This window comes from Macrobrachium rosenbergii, chromosome 2 (genome assembly GCF_040412425.1).
Source record: "Macrobrachium rosenbergii isolate ZJJX-2024 chromosome 2, ASM4041242v1, whole genome shotgun sequence".
NCBI classification, from domain to species: domain Eukaryota; kingdom Metazoa; phylum Arthropoda; class Malacostraca; order Decapoda; family Palaemonidae; genus Macrobrachium; species Macrobrachium rosenbergii.
The window spans coordinates 15,755,717-15,776,750 of NC_089742.1; the positions used below are offsets into that span (position 1 = coordinate 15,755,717).

General features: G+C 34.9%; 1 protein-coding gene across 1 annotated transcript; it reads right to left on the bottom strand.

Annotated features, from left to right (window-relative positions):
• Positions 1-4,267: 4,267 nt before the first annotated feature.
• On the bottom strand, positions 4,268-10,713 carry LOC136843783 (uncharacterized). Its single transcript, XM_067112509.1, has 4 exons — positions 10,206-10,713; positions 9,889-9,956; positions 9,502-9,679; positions 4,268-5,611 (listed from the first exon to the last, which is right to left on the bottom strand). The coding sequence occupies exons 1-4, from the start codon at positions 10,234-10,236 to the stop codon at positions 5,487-5,489; spliced, it is 402 nt and encodes a 133-aa protein (XP_066968610.1). The 5' UTR covers positions 10,237-10,713; the 3' UTR covers positions 4,268-5,486.
• Between the last annotated feature and the right edge of the window lie 10,321 nt (positions 10,714-21,034).

A 21,034-nucleotide genomic window follows, 5' to 3' on the forward strand; every position in this document is an offset into this window, starting at 1 on the left:
ATATATATATATATATATATATATATATATATATATATGAATATAAAAATATATAAAACACTATTTAAACGTTGCAACCATCATATTATCAGTCAAAAGATAAAATCTGTGCCCCTGTTCACTGGTAGAATATGGACAGATAAGATGTTACAAGGGTATATATACAAAACATATGTAGGTGTATATTGTCCCCGATGGTATGCAGGTGACCGTTTCCTAAAAATATGGAAAGTGACCACCCCTAGTGGTTTTTGGCCTCATTAACTCCTGTTTGGCGACGATTCTGGAGGTCTTGTTCTCTGGTTCACCTTCTTTAGAAGAGGTCTGAGGATTAAATGCGTCGATGTCGTCCGATTTCCAGTGTCCTCCTGACAAGTTCATGTTGTTGGTTTGATTGATGATAAAGATTCCAGCATCTTTCTTTGTACAGACAGCTACTTTTGAAAATCAGCTCCCCTCCCCGCCCCAGCTTATGGAATGGCCAGTGTCATCAAGATATGTAGGAAAATTACGAACTCTCCTGTATATCTTTTTCCCCTTTTGTGCTCTATTATTCTTTGCGAGAGCGATCTACCCACCTCCCCATGAAACCTCACTACAGTTACTGCACGGTATCTTGTAAACTCCGGCTTCTTCCCTTTGTTATTTAAGTATACGTTAATGAGCGAGCTCCTGATGGATTTGGGATAATGGAAGATGAAAATGGATTGTTAGACCTGAGTTGTTCTGTGGCTTTTTGGATGTTTCTCGATGGTAGCTGTATTTTGTTGTTAAAATCTATTTGTCTGTTGTGAATGGGACCTTTGTAGTATATTTTATTCGCTTTGTTAATAGCCTTCTCGGTAATGGACCCATGGGTAGAGCAGTTGCGCTAGGTGCTGGCCATCATCGTGTTCAATTCTTTGTCTAGGTACCCATTTGAACATATTCTAAACCCCCTGAGGAATAAGTTGCACCCTACCATGATCTTTACGGAGACATCGTGGTAGCAAGAAATGAATATAGGAAACAGTTGAAGTGGGTTTCCTATATACTGTGAAGGCATACCTGTTCTGTTCTCTTATGATCAGTACATCTAGGAACGGCAATTTTCCTTCCTTTTCCCATTCCGTTTTGAATTTTATGGTCGGAACTAGCGAATTTAGTCTATTAAAAATTCATTAAAGTCTCCCAGCTATCGTCCCAGAAAGTAAAAATATCGTCTCACGTATCTAAGCCAGATCATATTGCCATCAAGGGGTTTGATGGACGACAAAAGTTCTGTTTCAAAATATTCCATGTACAAATTTGCTAAAAGGGGTGATAGGGGACTTCCCATGCTACAGCCAAATTTTTGTTTGTAAAAATTACTATTGAAAGAAAACACGTTGTTAGTTACACAGAGGTTGATAAGTTTTAGAGTTTTATCTATGCCAAGAGGAAAATGGTCTTTATATGGTTGTAACTTCCTCTCTAAGAAAGACAACACGTCGGCGATCGGGACTTTAGTAAATAATGACTCGACGTCTAGGCTGAGCAATTTGATGTTGTTTGAGGGGATGTTTAAAGTATTAAATTTTTGTATAAAATCCTCTGCATGTTTGACGTGGGAGGATGAGAAGGTTCCTAGAAAGGGTGATAACAGGTCTGCGAGCCATTTTGATAGTTTGCACATGAATGAGCCTGCTGCTAGATATTCCCGTGGGGCGTAAAGGAATCCCATCTTTATGTGTTTTCGGGAGGCAGTAAAAATAGGGGAGAGAGGGGTTGATTACCTAGAAAGTCTCTAGTAGTTCTATGTCCTTCTTATTGCCCCCTATGGTTCTGACTGATTTGTTAAATTGAGCAGCAATATTTGTTGTGGGATCTTTCGTTAGTTTGTCATAGGTCTCCGCATCGTTTAGAAGTTCTTGAACTTTACTGATGTAAGTCTCCTTGTCTAAGAGAACTATTTTCCCGTCTTTGTCAGATTTTGTGATGATGATATCCCCCCTTTTCCTTAAACTAACTAACGCATTTTGGAATCTTTTCGGGAGCGAATTTTTGTTGTTATTTTGCTCCAAGACATTTAGCAAAATGCCTTTGAGACATGCCTCTTTCTTGTCATAATTGTTTTTTGCAAAATGCTTATCAAAGGCAACTAGGAAATTAAGATTACTCTCGGGACCTGGTTTTAGAGTGAATGAAACTCCAAGATTTAAAATGGTCTGTTCTTCTGCTCAATTTAACGATATTTTTACTTTCTGGGACAATAGCTGGGAGACTTTAATGAATTTTTAATAGACTAAATTCGCTAGTTCCGACCATAAAATTCAAAACGGAATGGGAAAAGGAAGGAAAATTGCCGTTCCTAGATGTACTGATCATAAGAGAACAGAACAGGTATGCCTTCACAGTATATAGAAACCCACTTTCGCTGTTTCCTATATTCATTTCTTAAACTACCACGATGTCTCCGTAAAGATCATGGTAGGTGCAACTTATTCCTCAGGGGTTTAGAATATGTTCAAATGGGTACCTAGACAAAGAATTGAACACGATCCGCCAGCACCTAACGCAACTGCTCTACCCACCCCATTTACCGAGAAGGCTATTAACAAAGCGAATAAAATATACTACAAGGTCCCACTCACAACAGACAAATAGATTTTAACAACAAAATAAAGCTACCGTACGACGAAAACATCCAAAAGCCACAGAACAACTCAGGTCTAACAATCCTTTCATCTTCCATTATCCCAAATCCATCGGGAGCTCGCTCATTAACGTATACTTAAATAACAAAGGGAAGAAGCTTAGTTTACAAGATACCGTGCAGTAACTGTAGTGAGGTTTACATAGGGGAGACAGGTAGATCGCTCTCGCAAAGAATAATAGAGCACAAAAGGTCGGTAAGATATGCTTCGGAGAGTTCGGGGATTTTCCTACATATCAGAGACACTGGCCATTCCATAAGCTGGGGGCGGGGGAGGGGGAGCTGATTTTCAAAAGTAGCTGTCTGTACAAAAGAAAGATGCTGGAATCTGCTATCATCAATCAAACCAACAACATGAACTTGTCAGGAGGACATTGGAAATCGGACGACATCGACGCGCTAATCCTCAGACCTCTTCTGAAGAAGGTGAACCAGAGAACAAGACCTCCAGAATCGTCGCCAAACAGGAGTTAATGAGGCCAAAAACCACTAGGGAATTGGTCACTTTCCACCTTTTTAGGAAACGGTCACCTGCATACCATCGGGGACAATGCCACACCTACATATGTTTTGTATATATACCCTTGTAACATCTTATCTATCCATATTCTACCAGTGAACAGGGGCACAGAAGCAAGTGCCGAAATATATGGTTGCAACGTTTAAATAGTGTTTTATGGGCCTTTTTTATATATTCATATTACACTGTGGTATTACAGGAAAAGACATTCATATATATATATATATATATATATATATATATATATATATATATATATATATATATATATATATATATATATATATATATATATAAATCCTGTTGTGCCTGATCATTTCTTAGCATATTTGAACATCGACTAATATACTCCACGTAAGGCTTCCAGTTAAAAAAACATCCTTATTTTACATATTATTATCGGCATGCACAGCATACACAGAAATAAAAATAAAAATTCACAAGAAATTCATTCTATTTACAGAACTGCACGAAAATTCTCATGTGGTGGTATGGAAAGTGCACAAAGTTTAAGAATATTAATGAATATCTGAGAGGTATAACAGTTTTAAAATGCCGCGGCACCAAGAAATATACTTAACTCACGAATCTAAAATTACAGAAACAATTACCATATATATTCAAGATTTATCACCAAATAAAATCTAATTAGAAATTTTCAAATGTACCATCCGAGGCCTTAGTTGTATAAAAATATTCATTCTCAAGGTCTTAAATTCTTTTCGTATCCCAAAACTTACTAACGTCAAGAAATAATAACAGTGCAACAATAATATTAGAACACTTTAATTTTCGCCTCCATTTATAAACGTATGTATATATATATATATATATATATATATATATATATATATATATATATATATATATATATATATATATATATATATATATATATATATATATATATATATATATATATATATATATATCGCTTTATTATATTATAAATTTCGCATTATTATACAATAAATTTCCATTAAAAAGCTATGCTGCCATTGGGATATTTCGTACTTTAAGTTAAGTATATCTTAGTTTAACCAGACCACTGAGGTTACGAAAAGGTTATAAAATTATTTCCAATATCCTTTTATTTTGGAGGGGCGGGGAAAGAGGATTAAGCCTCGAACTTTAGGCGATATGAATCTAAATATGAAATATTCAGTTCTAAAGGAGTATACTCAAATTTTCATGGAAGTTTTGATGTCGTGAACAGTGTAGCTTATACTATGGCAAAGATGCAAATTAATGATGGTTGGTGTATTATGGATGAACGAGGTGGCATCTCAGGTGGCATGATCTTTCTATGGATATTAAATTCTATTGATTAAGGCATTTAGCAACAGGCTGTTTCATTTTACCTTTTCCCCTTTTGACCTTACTCGATGTGCAATCACGCATACATAATTTAACATCCTCAATTAAAATAGTATCATCTGTAAAAACATAAAGAGACTTACGGATACAGAAATGCTTAAGTACAGTAAATGAATCCGTTTTACTAACAAATTCCAGATCACCCTGGAACCCGTAAATCCCTCACAACTTTCGTTGGCTTTCAAGAGAGTTGAAGACTAGTAAATCATGGTCATTTGTGCCATAATCTCCTCCTAAACTATTTTTTCACTACCGTGGTAATATACATCATCATTGACAAAAACTCCAAAAGTGGTTTAGAAATTTAAACATTGGTGATTTTACAACTTCTCGTCTAGGAGAGGTTGATGATTAAAATGTCGATATTTTACTTGTACTTGAGGATACCATAATTGCACTGGTATCAATACACACTGAGAGCGAAAGGATGGAACATAAAAATTTAGGCCAAAGGCCAAGAGCTGGGATCGATGATGGGGTCATTCGGCGCTGAAAGGGAAAATGAGAGTAAAAAGGTTTTAAAAGTGTAACAGGAGGAAAACCTCAAAGCAGTTGCACTGTGAAACAATTCTTAGGAGAAGGTTGAGGAAAGTGAGATGGGAAGAAAGATAATATGAACAGAGGTACAGTGAAAGGAATAAAAGAGGTTGCAGCTAGGGGCCGAAGGGACGCTGCCCAGACCATGAAGTAATGCCTGCAGTACAACGCTTGAGATGCGCTCGGGGCACTAGCCTCCTACGGGGCGAAGCATTCTGAGTACCAAACACGCTGAATACCAAATAGCTCTGCACATGGAGAATAGCTCCGTCTCCGTGAAGGAATGCCACATCACCCCACATCACCGTAGATAGAATGTGTCCTCCTGTAGGACTCCAGATGCAAGAAGAGTCCTCCGTAGCGTCTTCTGAATTCTCCTCAGCGGCTCCTCCTCATAAGGCGTTGCGTCTCCGGGTCGTAATTGTACATGAGACGCCTGATACTATCTTCTTTTCGCTTTTCAACATATTTCCATCCCAGTAAGCACACTATCGTCAAAAAACCTGAAAAAATAAAATGTTAATGTAGTTGTGCATCTTAGCACATTAAACGAGTATATATATGTATAAACATATTTATACATATATATACTGTATATATACATATATATAAACATATTTATATACATACATACACACACACACACACACATATATATATATATATATATATATATATATATATATATATATATATATATATATATATATATATATTATCACTTTTGTACGTGATTTATTTATCATACATAACCACAGGTGAAAAATAAGATTATCACTGTAGGTCTGACCGGTTTTCACTTTATTTCCAAACCATTGACGAAGGACTGATAAAGAGTATGAGAAGTCACAAATATATATACTACAAGAACAGTACTGACGAACATACGCAACCGTCAGTACTGTTCTTGTAGTATATATATTTGTGACTTCTCATACTCTTTATCAGTCCTTCGTCAATGGCTTGGAAATAAAGTCGAAACCGGTCAGGACCTACACCCTGTTTCTTATTTTTCACCTGTGGTTATGTGATATATATATATATATATATATATATATATATATATATATATATATATATATATATATATATATATATATATATATATATATATATATATATATATATATAAGCAACAGTATCGTACACAGGTATATGACTGTCAATAAATATATACTTTACATCACGTTAAGTTAAGGATATAATATTTTAAAAGCTGAAAAGGAGTAGAGAGCCTTCATTATCTAAAAGGGATTGTTATATAAACTCGAATATTCAGCAAACACAACCTCTCATTTTTTCGTAATAAACCAATATAAGACATAACTAGGAATTTACTTCCAGCTATAAAATTCTGTACCAACTAGCATTTCGAAGTATGCGCATGTCATCCTTTTCCCAATGATGCCACTTTTTAGTGTTCTGTCAAAGAAAGCTACTGTGCTGGCTTTGTCTGTCCGTCCGCACTTTATTCTGTCCGCACCTTTTTCTCTCCGTAATTTTCTGTCCGCTCTCAGACCTTAAAAACTACTGAGGCTGGACGACTGCAAATTGGTAAGTTGATCATCCACCCTCCAATCATCAAACATACCAAATTGTAACCCTCTAGCCTCAGTAGTTTTTATTTTTTTCAAGGTTAAAATTAGCCATAATTGTGCGTCTGGCAACGATATAGGACAGGCCACCACCGACCCGTGGTTAAAATTTCATGGGCCGCGGCTCATACAGCATTATACCGAGACCACCGAAAGGTAGCTCTGTTTTCGGTGTCCTTGATTATACACTGTGCAGAAAACTCGATTGCGCGTATTCGTACTTGTTTATTATTTGGCCAACCTAAATGTTTGCCTGGTCTGGAGTCTGTTTCGTATATTTAGCCCGGTTCACGAGGGTTAATTTGTTTTGTGTTGTTGCACTTAATGGAAATACACTATTATGTTTCTGTCTGGGCCTTACTTTACTTTACAGTAATTATCTGCAAGGGCAAATTCGTTACGTGTGCATAAATTTCTTGTCCATTACGAAATATATGTTAAACCAGATTCCATTTAATTTTTCTCAGCATTAAATCAGTGCTTGTTCAAATTAAAAAAAAAAAAACCTTTGCCACCGCAAAAAAAAAAAAAAAAAATCCGCCATGGGCACCTAAAAAGAAATTTGATTTATGCTCTTATCATTATTTTTCCATACAAACGCTTACGCTTAGCTTCCTAGTATTACAAACCTATCCACTGAAGGACCGCCGTATCTTCAAGGCTACTCTTTCTGTTACAAAACAGCATGGCTTTTTCTATTCCTTTAATCACTTCTTTCAGGCTACTACCTCATGCGCACACTTTCAACTATTGTTTTCATTGACTAATTTATCATTTCTTTCATTCATGAGTGTTGGAATTAGAGGTACTCATACCTCATCTTGTCTAACCTCATTTTTAATGTGATGTATCTCTTTTCATTAGCACTCGCCATTCTTAAATCATTTTCTGTTTATTTCAAATGGCTCTGGTCACTTCATCGTTTGACTTTGATATAGTTCTTCTCTTATATTATACTCAACACTGCCTTCTCTGGCTCCTTTTCTCTCCTTCTGTCAAAACAAATGTCGGCCGGCCTCTGACCCCTTCACAGTTACCCTGTTTTCACATTTTACCCCTACTATTAAACATTCTAACAAAAAAAAATGTATCGATTCATTTCCTAACCTAACCATGAATAAAAATGCTCAGATTAGCACACAGGGAAATCAACATAGGGCAAAAAGTAGTCAGCTTGGGAACTAGTTCCTATATCATTTTACAGACTGACTCGTAATTGAAGGTCATCGATATAATTTTTCTAGACCGTGTAAAGTATTACTACAGCACTAAGGGACATGGATAAATGGATATAAAAACCTGAGGATAGCATAATGAATACAACAGTATCAAAATAAAGGGTTCTCTTATATCCGCGTCGTCTAACATTTCTTTTTCCTCTCTTCAAACAAAAAAAAAAAAAAAAAAAAAAAAAAAACTAACATGTGGAAACACTGTCGCGGTAACTTCATTAGGAATCTCTGTGCTTATTTCCCTACAATCATAGAGGCTTTAACAGAGAGATGATGAGAAAAAAAAAAATTCCTGACTTCTGAGAGCACTGAATGCGGTTCAGGATACAAGTGATAAAATACTGAAGAGAATTCGGTCAAGAGACTATGCAGACGCTTAGAATCTAGACTGGGCAACATATGGTGAATGATAAGAAAAGACATGAAAACAAAGTGAAAGCAACAAGATGCAGGAGGAGAATAAAATAAGAGTAGACATTTTAAGATGTGAATGAGAACGAAAAAGACTGCATAACAGATTAATCATATAATAACGTCACTCATAATGACATACGGGGATAGCTAAACCTACTTCACGCCAAATACGGTGTTGGAGAAAGTTTATTTACGTCTTTATAGATTCCATTAAAGAAAATAAAAGAAAAATTTACGATAGTGCGACTGAAATAAGATAACGGAGGGGGTAGTTGCAAAAACTATCTTATGAGGAAACTGAAATGAATGTAAATAAGTAGTTTTATAGTATGAACAGTAAGAAATAGTTCTCTTCAAAAGCATCAGGAAATGTGGCGTACTGCAAAGTGAGTACAGGTATAGTTGTGTTTTGCTCACATATAAAATTGGGGAAAAAATACCAATATTTATGATTTCATATTTATAATGTCATGTGTATATAGTTCGTCTCCCCATCTTCGATGAAGATGTAAGCTAGGTTCCTCTGGGCACCAGAAGGGTTGGAAGACCCAGATGACGATAATGAAGTATACAGTTATTACCTGAATGAAGTTCTATTCGAGAAATAAGAACAAAACAAACCAGAAAGTTGTTATTCACAATCTTCAAGTTAGAAAAGACAAGGAATTTTCTGAAGGACAGCGTTGATTCGATAATAATTCGTAAAGTGCAAAAATCCTGTTCGTGTTCAAATATGGTGAATGAATTGTTTTTTAGGTACACTTTGAAGACAAGCATATAAGCCTCTGAATCACTGACGATGATGTTTTCTTTTCAAAAATTGTTTCACTGATATGAAAGTTCTAAAATATAAATCTTTTGATGTTTATACAATACCTTGTAAAAAAAAAATCTCAGTGGTTTAAACTGGAATGTGAAACGGTTGTGAAGTGCGTGAGCTGATACACCTCTCTCTCTCCATATATATACAGGTATATATATATATATATATATATATATATATATATATATATATATATATATATATATATATGTGTGTGTGTGTGTGTGTGTGTGTGTGTGTGTGTGAGAGAGAGAGAGAGAGAGGAGAAGGGGGGGGTGGGGGGGCTGGGAGGCCGGCACGAAAGTAAGAATAAGATCCTGGCAACTTACCTCCAGTTCCAAGGAATATATGAGCCGCTATAACTGTGGCTCTGTGGACATCCACAAATATATTGTATCCCACTGAAGTGTCTATGAGTGCGAAAGAGATTCCCATAATATACAAAATAACTGCCAAACAAGCCAGGATGAAAAGCCAAGCGATACATGTGGATGAATCCTCCTCTTCCTGCAAAATAAATAAATAAATAAATAAAAAGGGGATTTTATACATTCAATTTAGAAAGTGAATTTTCACAATTAAATCAACACAAATTGATAAATATTAAATCTCAATTAGTACTGAATATTCTCATCATAATTCTAATACATATTACTCAGTAATTAGTAACTAAAGATTCACCCCCTCCCCTCCCTTATCTCTTTTCATAATTTTACCTGAACTGTAATTGTTTCTGGAGGAACTATGACAACCGTCTGTCCTTCTGGTCCCCGAACGTGGCTAACTGAAAGATAAATTTTCCGTAAATATTTTCCACATCACGCGGTCTTTCTCATTTCTCAGTCATGCACACTGTAGTATTACTCCGTGCTATCATTCCTGGGTATAAATGACATCAAAGAAAAACAAAACAGTATATATATATATATATATATATATATATATATATATATATATATATATATATATATATATATATATATACTGTATATTTCATGCAATATTTAACTACAGTACAAATATCAAGCCACACTTTTATTTGTTGATTCTCCGTCGTTTCTCATTTTAGGAAGTTGTCGTACAGCTGGAAGATTCGCTTGACATTCTAGAGAGAATCCTCCGTAACACACTGATGTAAATAAAGGTATTTCTACTTCCACCGATAGCTAAATCTACTGACGGTCACAAGTTCTTTTTTTTTTTATTGTGTCGGGAGTAGTTCGAATAACTGTAAGTCTTTTCGTCTCTGTATTTGTATCTTGCCTCTGGCAACCAATACAGTTACAACCCATCGTTACCCATGGTCTATGGATTCCGTTACCGTGAGCGTTATGTTCTACTACTTTTAAAAATATTTTGAGATGATATGACTTTTCATATAATTTTCAGCTTTATATTTGAATTATAGATGGTAAATTACTTCGTCCTGCATGTAGAGAGCTTTCCTGAGCGTCGATTTTTCGTATGAAATAAAGCACAATTCACAACATCCTGAAAGGAACCGAAACCATCACCAGTTAGCGATACCAAAAAGCTGGCGTGGTGAGCCACGGCGCTATTTAGCATCAAGTTCGGTTGTTCAACTTAATATAATATTGTACGTACTTCCTCCTGATTCTAATAAGCTCTTAAGTATCATCGTACGAAAAATGTGTCTAATTACTGTTGAAGTAAAGCTTTAAATTAGTCCGCACTAAAATAAAATAAATTCTTGATATTTAGCCTTTGTTTACATTTTAGGAGAGAGAGGTGCGGAATAACTGTTTCCTTATGAGTTCGGCTATGACCAGCTATTACGTAACACAAACATAAATAGGAAAATACATTTTTAAATATACCAGATGCCTTGTGTATAAAGGTATATGCAACTTTCAGCAATATTAGTATGGAATGAATTCTGCCACAAATTTATGGATGTGTCATGATGGCGTTAATTCAGAAGCCGAAGCCCTTCCCAACGGCAGAACACAGGCACCTACTCCGCAGCACGACGTCAAACATAGTAGTATAGTTGCGTAATGTTGTAAGTATTCTGTTTTTATCATTATTTTCATCTTAAGATCGTTCAAATAAACAAACATTAATATAGAACGAGCTTAAAATCGAGGTAATCTTCCACAGAATGTAACTAGAGACAATTCTGCGTTGTGTTCGAATAGCTGCCAAACACGGTCTTCCTAAGTGATTTTCATGCTGATAGGACTTCGTCTCTCGATGAGTACCGTTTTCCATAGAAATCGAATAAATTTTTCAAATGGAGAGAAAGAAATTATACTAATTACCAAAGATAAGCATATATACAGAAATACAGATATAATTACGCTGTACAGCGGTTTCCATGATAAAAAAAATAAAAACATTCCTACAGTACCATAAAAAATCATTTGCATAGAGGTAAGGTTGTACTAATCACTATAGACGCTCATGCATACAGAGTACACACACACACACACAGATATATATATATATATATATATATATATATATATATATATATATATATATATATATATATATATATATATATATAAAGATAAAATCACTGAAGGGAAACACTGGAGTGTTGCGAGGCCTTTCGACTCTTTCGTCCTTTACTTAGCAGACGAAAAAGGACGAAAGAGTCGAAAGGCCTCGCAGCACTCCAGTGTTTCCTTTCCCTTGTGGATTTATTCTTTATTTATATATTCATCACGTTCCATATTTTCGTGATTCGGTTATACATATATATATATATATATATATATATATATATATATATATATATATATATATATATATATATATATATATACAACTGCATATAGAGAGAGAGAGAATTTAAAAACTGTGTTAAAAATGCAAGTATATAAAAGGTAAAAAAATAATAGATATATAGATAACATAGCGGGGAAGAAAATATACTTATAACCATAGAAAAGTAAGTATACGGTAGGAAGAAAGCGAGAGATTTTATGCAAACTCATTAAGAATGTGCACAGAAGGAGAAATTTTGATAGTTATCATATAAGTCAGATATCGATAAATGTGTTGATAGAGAAATTAAATTAATTACCTCTGGAAAGCATATATATATATAGAGAGAGAGAGAGAGAGACAGAGAGAGAGAGAGAGAGAGAAGAGAGAGAAATGGATTATGCTAAAAATCCATACTGCAGCTCTATGTACATGGAATGAAAGGGAATGTTCTAATTGCCATAGAAATTCGTTGACACATAAGGCAGAAATAGATAAAAAGATACAGGAAGAATTCCAGATGTGCTTATTTTGAGGTTAGAAGAAAAGGATTTTTTTTATGTTGATTGTAGTGAGTCAAGAACTATTTTACATGGTATAGGGATGTGTTAGGAACCTAACGTTCCCATTCTTCAATAGACAGGTAACTGCTGACCTCTGAAAGAACATCGTACAATACAAAAATTATGAAACTCTCGTTACAATTATTCCCTTTCCTCAATAGTAATAATAGGCTATGCAACTTTAGCCAGGATCTGGAGAGGATTAGTAGGAGGTGAAATGAGTGGGACATGAAACTGAACTTCAGCAGAACCCAGACTTTATTGATTACTGTCATGCTTCTCTCACTGTGCACTGGCAGAGTTGCGTAATGATGCCGAATAGTCGGCAATACTTGTTACCCTTGACTGCAATCTTATCCTGTTGAACAAGATGAAAAAATATGAAAAGAGAAGTCTGCTATAGGGTCATAAAAAAAAAATTCAGGTAAAAATTTAAAAAGTTTGATTTCTTAGAATTATTTTTAGTAGAATGATCAGTGGAATAAACAACATACCACTTTGCTTAGAAATACTGAGTACCAAGAACGTTTGATTTTATTATTGCTTATTATCCTTCCTAGTCCAGAGACATCTGAATCATACTTCAAAATATGTCGATATATTTGGAACTCTCTTTCCATCAGTTATTTGCGTTTTACCATAAATTTGTCATATTTCACCATTTCAGACTTTTCATTGATATTCAGTGAACAAACCCAGCATCAATAAGGATTTTACATTTCTGTTCATGCCTACATATTTACTCTACACTCTCATCAGATAAAGATCTGATCATTTTCAATAAACTACCGTCTACAACGCAGTTAGTTATCACCCTCCATGCTGCAGCTCTATCAAGTCCTCTCAAAGCCTCGAGAAGGATTTTTTACATACAGCAGTTTGCCCTGAATCTCGAACATCACAAATCTGTTGTGGACAAACACTTGATTCAAAAACATTTTCTAATGTAGAATAGACATATATCAGAATGTATAAGAAGTAAAGTAATAAATAGCTTTATATTATATGAGATATTCATGAAATATATACTGTACAAGCGGGAATAGAGCCTGATAGGCAAATGGAGCTTGAACATACTAGAAACACTCACACATTAATACACATGTGAGTGGATTTAACTGATCATATATATATATATATATATATATATATATATATATATATATATATATATATATATATATATATATATAATATAATCACCTTGGAGATGAAGGAGTTCAATGTTGATTATTTGAGTTATTTACTATTTTGAGATAATGAGGAGGATGCAAAGGGATCTTCCCTCTTCCAGCTGGCGTTTTAGAGAATAAAATGCGGAGGATTCTGAACAACCAGTCGATGAGTTCCGTACTGAGATGAGCGTCGAGAGAGAGAGCCTGTAAATGGCTCCATTATTAGAGAGAGAGCCTTTTTTAAGGTAGCAGTATATTTAACGTACGTTTTTTCCGGAGGACTGGCATCTCCTCTCTGGGCAATTAAAGCAGTAAACGACGTTGGCACTGTCTTCTTTGTTCGGATTCGGGCAGGTGGAATGGGGGCTTTGGGCGTTATCCCTCTGCTGGTTATGCTGGTGATCGCCTTCTTCTCTTCTTCAAATCTTTCGTTATATTCATTCCGATTATAAATGATGATATTTTTATCGTCCTCAACTGTTGTTCTGGTTTCACTGTTGTAAGATTTTTCAATTCTCCCGTTTGTTACTATTAGTTTATTCTGAATCCGTTGTGGTTAGTGTGACTGTGGGTCTCCCGCACGTGGAGCAGTGGGGTTATAGCTATGTATATATATATATATATATATATATATATATATATAAATATATATATATATATATATATATATATAACATCCGTATATATATACATATATAAATATATGTATGTATATATATATATATATATATATATATATATATATATATATATATATATATATATATATATATATATATATACATATAAAACCTCCATATTCACCACAATGGCAAAACTGTTGATAAACGCTGGCACTTGAACGGTAAAAAATATTTTTAGGTAGACAAAAGAAAGGTCGTTCCGACAATTTGACGTGAAATGTTTAATTTGCTGAAGTTTCAAATAATCAAGGTGAGATAAATGGCATATTTGCTTAAGCATTTGGTCTGGGAAGTTAGAGTAATCATTACTTACTGATGGAAGCTTAGTTATTTCCTTTATCCGGTAAACTGGAGTGATTGCACCTCTGTGATGAAGAGTAATACGAATAACTTTTATGTTCTGCCTATAAACAAATATATAAATCAGAGAAAATGCTTTCTTGTAATGACAGAGAAGATAAAACACCTTGTTCAGTCAAGACTTGATCAGATAAAATTTGGAATGTTTTAATTTTGGATGTGTGGTGAGAAGGAAATCTGTTTTCAATCCTCTTGTGAGAGGAATTACAGATAATGGGTCTTTACAAAAGACGAAGGCGTTTAATTTCGGGAGTTGGTCGTCGGGGCTGTACTGATTCAAAGGGTTAGGTGTCAAAATTGGTGGGATAATGTGGTTCCTCTCATCTTGTGATACTTCGTTATTTCATATCTAATTCAATAACCTTCGGGCTCTTCTGCTTCTGTGATTTCTCATCTTCTGAAACCATCTCTCTGCATACACCTTTTCCTTTTAACTTCGCTAAGGAAAATTAAGATGTTATGCCGAATACAGAGAACAACAATATGAAAAATAAGAACATTGACAAGTGACAAAAACTGGCAAGTATAGATGTTAACATTAAAATATAATAAATCATTGGGTAACGCCAGTATACCAGTGGGAGACCTAGATTTCATGTAACCCTCTGTGACCAACTATAAAGAATAAGGCCTCACGTATTTACTTCTGTAACACCACTCTGCTTAGGATTATAGAGGTAACACTGCCCAATAACCACCAATTGCAGTTGAGGGCTCATAGCTAATTAAGAGAGAGAGAGAGAGACAGAGAGGCAGACAGACAGACAGACAGACAGAATGGCTGCAAGTTCAAGCTACACTTGTTAAAATGGAATGTTTTTGATTTAAAGTGAGGAGACATTAATTAAAAGATAAAATTCCTAAATTCTAGGTGACAAGTTCCAAATAGATCAATAGTTAATTACCATTGCAAAGTTGCATATCTTAAAATTGCTTGTTGATTATCCAGATCGCCTCAACTTTTATAGCGGGTATGAGTTTGATTATGAGTAAAACGCAAATACCTGGAATTGCCTAACCTTATATCTTGCAATTGTAGCTATAGCCATTTTATATGAATAAATAAAAATTCAATACGCATGAAAGTTAACAGCATGCATGGCCGTACAATTAAATGAGGAGTATGGAGATCTATGGACTACATTTATTCTTTTAAGAAGATCCGTAGACATAAAAGTGAAGGCACACAGATGTCGAAAACATCCGTGCATGGTTTTATCAGTAAGTTCATGGATTGTCTTTTTGCGTCATTTTTATGGGCTCTTACCAATAGTGTACTGGCTTATTTCCCCTACACATTTTGAATGTATTTGTATTTACAGACCTTATAAAGTAAATCTTTATGTCAGACAGCTTCTTAACGCCTTCAAAATCTAAAGCCAAGAAGGCTATGCTTTTGGCTGCAATCAGTTTCCCATTGCTTGAAGACGTTATATGTCAAGAGAGCTCTCTTTGAGTAATTTCAAGTATAATTACACTACATTTCCAGTTGACCACAGCAACTTAGTACTCTTTCTACTAGGGGGCGACAGCAGCTGAAGAACATTACACTGGTCTGACATACCTGTCTTCATATATTGTAGAGAAGCTCATGACTTGGACCTTGGACCTCTTTAGTGTACTTTCTTAATGAGAAACGTAGAAAACGTTACAAACTACTTTCAAAGAAAACTAAATAAACTGCGATAAACTATTTCAAATATTTGTACATGCATACATCACCATCATCATTGCCGCCAATGCTAACACATTCACACACACAAGATATATATGTATATATATATATATATATATATATATATATATATATATATATATATATATATATATAATATATATATATATATATATATATTGATTTTTATATATATATACCTGCTAGATAGATTGATAGATAGATAGAACATTTTGTACATGTGTGTGTTAAAATATCTAATTGACTCTGTATGTATGTATATATATATATATATATATATATATATATATATATATATATATATATATATATATATATATATATATATGATATATACATAAATATATGTAAACTTAAATATATATATATATATATATGAATGTCTTTTCCTGTAATACTACAGTGTAATATGAAAATAAGAAGGCCCAAAAAACACTATTTAAAACGTTGAAACCATATGTTTCAGGCACTTGTTTCTGTGCCCCTGTTCACTGGTAGAATATGGACAGGTGGAAAGTTACAATGGTATATATACAAAAACATGAAGGTGTGGCCTTAAACCTAATGTTAAAACAGGTGGCGTTTCTTAAGAAGGAGGAGATTGACCAAATTCCCTAGTGGTTTTTCAGCCTCATTAGCTCCTGTTTGGCGATGGATCTGGCGGTCGCGTTTCTTGGGTCACCTTCTTCTAAGGTAGCAAATGGGTGGCAGGGTGCGAGGATTAAGGTGTCAATGGCGTCCGATTTCCAATGTCCTCCTGACAGGTTCATATTGTTGGTTTGATTGATGATAGCAGATTCCAGCATCTTTCTTTTGTACGGACAGCTACTCTTGAAAACCAACTCTGCCCCACTCCAGTTAATGACATGCCCTGTATTTCAAATATGTAAAAAAATTTCTGAACTCTCCGAAGCGTAACGTACTGATCTTTTGTGCTCTGTTATTCTTTGCGAGAGCGATCTACCTGTCTCGCCTACATAAATGTCAAGACAATTACTACACGGTATCTTGTAAACTCCGGCTTCTTCCTTTTGTTATTTAAGTATACGTTAACGAGCGAACTCCAACGATGGATTTGGGATAATGGAAAATGAAAGGATTATCAGAACTGAGTTGCTCGGTGGCCTTTTGGATGTTTTCATCCTATGGAAGCTTTATTTTGTTGTTGAAATCTGATTTGTCTGTTGTGAGTGGGACCTCTGTAGTATATTTTATTTGCTTTATTAATAGCCCTCCTGATAATGTGTGGTGGATAGAGCAGTAGTGTTAGGTGTTTGGCGGATCGTGTTAAATTCCCCCTTGATCCAGGTACTCATTTGAACATATCCTAAGTCCTCTGAGGAATAGGTTGCACCCTACCATGATTTTTACGGAGACGTCGTGGTAGCTTAAGAAATGAATGTAGGAGACAGCGAAGGTGGGTTTTCTATATACTGTAAATGCATACCTGTTCTGTTTTCTTATGATCAGTACATCTAGGAACGGCAGTTTTCCGTCCTTTTCCCATTCTGTTTTAAATTTTATGGTCAAATTACAGCCGAGCGACAAAATATTACTTTAAATTCTTGTTCTAGCGAATTTAGCCTATTAAAAAATTCCTTAAAGTCCCCCAGCTATTGTCCCAGAAAGTAAAGATATCATCTACGTATCTAAGCCAGATCATGTTATGGGGTTTGATAGACGACAAAAGTTCTGTTTCGAAATATTCCATGTACAAGTTTGCTAGAAGGGGTGATAGGGTACTTCCCATGCTACAGCCAAATTTTTGTTTGTAAAATTACCATTGAAAGAAAAATACGTTGTTAGTTGCACAGAGGTTGATAAGTTTTAAAGTTTTATCTATGCCAAGAGGAAAATGGTCTTCATATGGTTGTAACTTCCTCTCTAAGAAAAACAACACGTCGGCAATCGGGACTTTAGTAAATAATGAATCGACGTCTAGACTGAGCAGTTTGATGTTGTTTGAGGGGATGTTTAAACTATTAAATTTTTGTATGAAATCTTCTGCATGTTTGACATGGGAGGATGAGAAGGTTCCTAGAAAGGGTGATAAACAAGTCTGAAGAGCCATTTTGATAATTTGTACATGAAAGAGCCCTGCTAGATATTATGGTTCGTAAAGGAATCCCATCTTTATGTGTTTTCGGAGGCCGTAAAATAGGGGAGAGACTATTGATTACCTTGAATGTCTCTAGTAATTTATGTCTTTTTATTGCCCCTATGGTTCTAACTGATTTGTTAAACTGAGCAGCAATATTTGTTGTGGGATCTTTATGTTAATTTGTCGTGGTCTCCGCATCGTTTAGAAGTTCTTGAACTTTATTGATGTATGTCTCCTTGTCTAACAGAACTATTTTCCAATTCTTTGTCAGATTTTGTGATGATGATATCCCCCTTTTCTTAAGCTAACTAATGCATTTTGGAATCTTTTCGGGAGCGAATTTTTGTTGGATATTTTGCTCCAAGACATTTAGCAAAATGCCTTTTGAGATATGCTCTCTTCCCGTCTTGTCATAGTTGTTTTTTGCAAAATGTTTATCAAAAGCAACTAGGAAATTAAGATTACTCTCCATGGACCAGGTTTTAGAGCGAATGAAACTGACAAGATTTAAAACGGTCTGTTCTTCTCTTTGCAGAAGAAAGGGGCATGGTTAGAGAGATTCAGCAACAAGGTAATCAGGAGACAAATAAGGTTGATTATTCCATACGCAGCGTATGGAGATAATCCAAGGACCCAGAGTAGGAAAGCAGCTGTTGTAGCAGTTTTACAGTGTTAGTATGTATCAGTATTATCATCCTAAAGGAAATCATTCAGCTGAATGTCTCTGCCACTTATGCCAGTGATAAGTTACCCTCGTCATGTATCACAGAAATCACCGAACGGCTTACCTCATAACTGAGATTAGCTCAGCTCCCTTTCTGATACTCTTCAAGCAGGAGTTTCTCCATTATCGTTACTTTATGACGCACCAAGGAAAGTTTGGTCGTTCTATATTATAACTACAAACAACAACATCTGACGGAGGCCCTTTATAAATGAGCTTCGTATGTCATTGAATATGAAGAGATATATGACGCCCCCTCCCCTTTTTTTCGTTACTGACCCACAATAGCTGGGCTTTTCATCAGGAACCTTCGACACCTGCCTTGGTACCTCATGGTACCCACCGCCAGGAAAGAGGAAACCCAGCCATGAATAAAATCACAAAATCTCCAAACTCACTGGGTCATGAATGGTAATGCGAGAAGAATTGCTGACCATCCAGGCGAAAGGATTATACAGCATGGTTATTCACTCTCAAGTACTCTTATGATTGGCAGGGGTAAAATATATACGAAACGTTTGTTCAGAATAGATAAATATCATAGTCTTTCATGTACTGAAAGAAGTAAAAAATGTTCCGAAGTTTTCAGCCACGGCCCGGTGGTAGCTTGTCCTATAACGTTGCCAGACGCATGATTATGGCTAGCTTTAACCTTAAATAAAATAAGAACTGCTGAGGCTAGAGAGCTGCAATTTGGTTTGATGATTGGAGGGTGGATGATCAACATACCAGTTTGCAATCCTCTGGCCTCAGAATTTTCTAAGATCTGAGGGCGGACAGAAAAAGTGCGGATGTACAGACAAAGCCATCTCAATAGTTTTCTTTTAAAGAAAACTAAAACATTCCTTTTTTTATCGGATAATGAACAGATTGGCAAAATTAAAAACTCTATGGAGCTACTGATTGTTTTATACATGACATATTACAGAAGACGGCGAACTGCAATCATGATACTAAAATTCAATGGTCCTATACTTTCTTAGGTAGTGACTCCCAAGGGTTTTCGGGGGTCGTTATCTAGAACTAATAGGTGAATATTAAAAAAATATATATATATATATATATATATATATATATATATATATATATATATATATATATATATATATATTTAAACATACGGTTACATAGAAAATATATATAAGGAACTAATTTTTAATTGTCAGTGATTTCATTTTTAGGTAACTTTTGAACATTTTGTTTATACAGGGGTCCACATAATACATGCCAGGGCTAAGATTAACATTCCAACTGTAAGTAATCTGTATAATAGTAGCTTCTAAGAGATTTCGAGAGGAGAAATAGTTTGATTTTTTTTAATAACATTTTGTGGTGGTCAGTCACCTTCCTTGTACGATCTTTTAATTGTCCTCTCCTTGTGTTTTGAGCCGCTGACCTTAATCCTTTGTAAAATCTCTTAAATATTAACCCTGTTTTGGTATGTCTGCTAATCCTTTAATTGTGTTCGACTCCAGGTACATATTTTTTTCCTTTGTAATCCCCATTTGTCATTATATGAGCCTTCTTTGTAAACTTACTTTTATATTTCTTCAGTCTGCTAAGTAAAGGACTAATGTCGAAAGGCCTTGCAGCACTCCGTTGTTTCTCTTTCCTTCGTGGATTTTGTCTTTATATATATATATATATATATATATATATATATATATATATATATATATATATATATATATATATATATATATATATAATTGTATCTCACATAATGCTGCAAGTGGGTATTCGCATGTTTTAGAAGAAAAGGTTCCAAGCCATGTTGGATAAAACATAAATGAAGATATTTTCTGCTGCAAAGTGATATTCAATGGT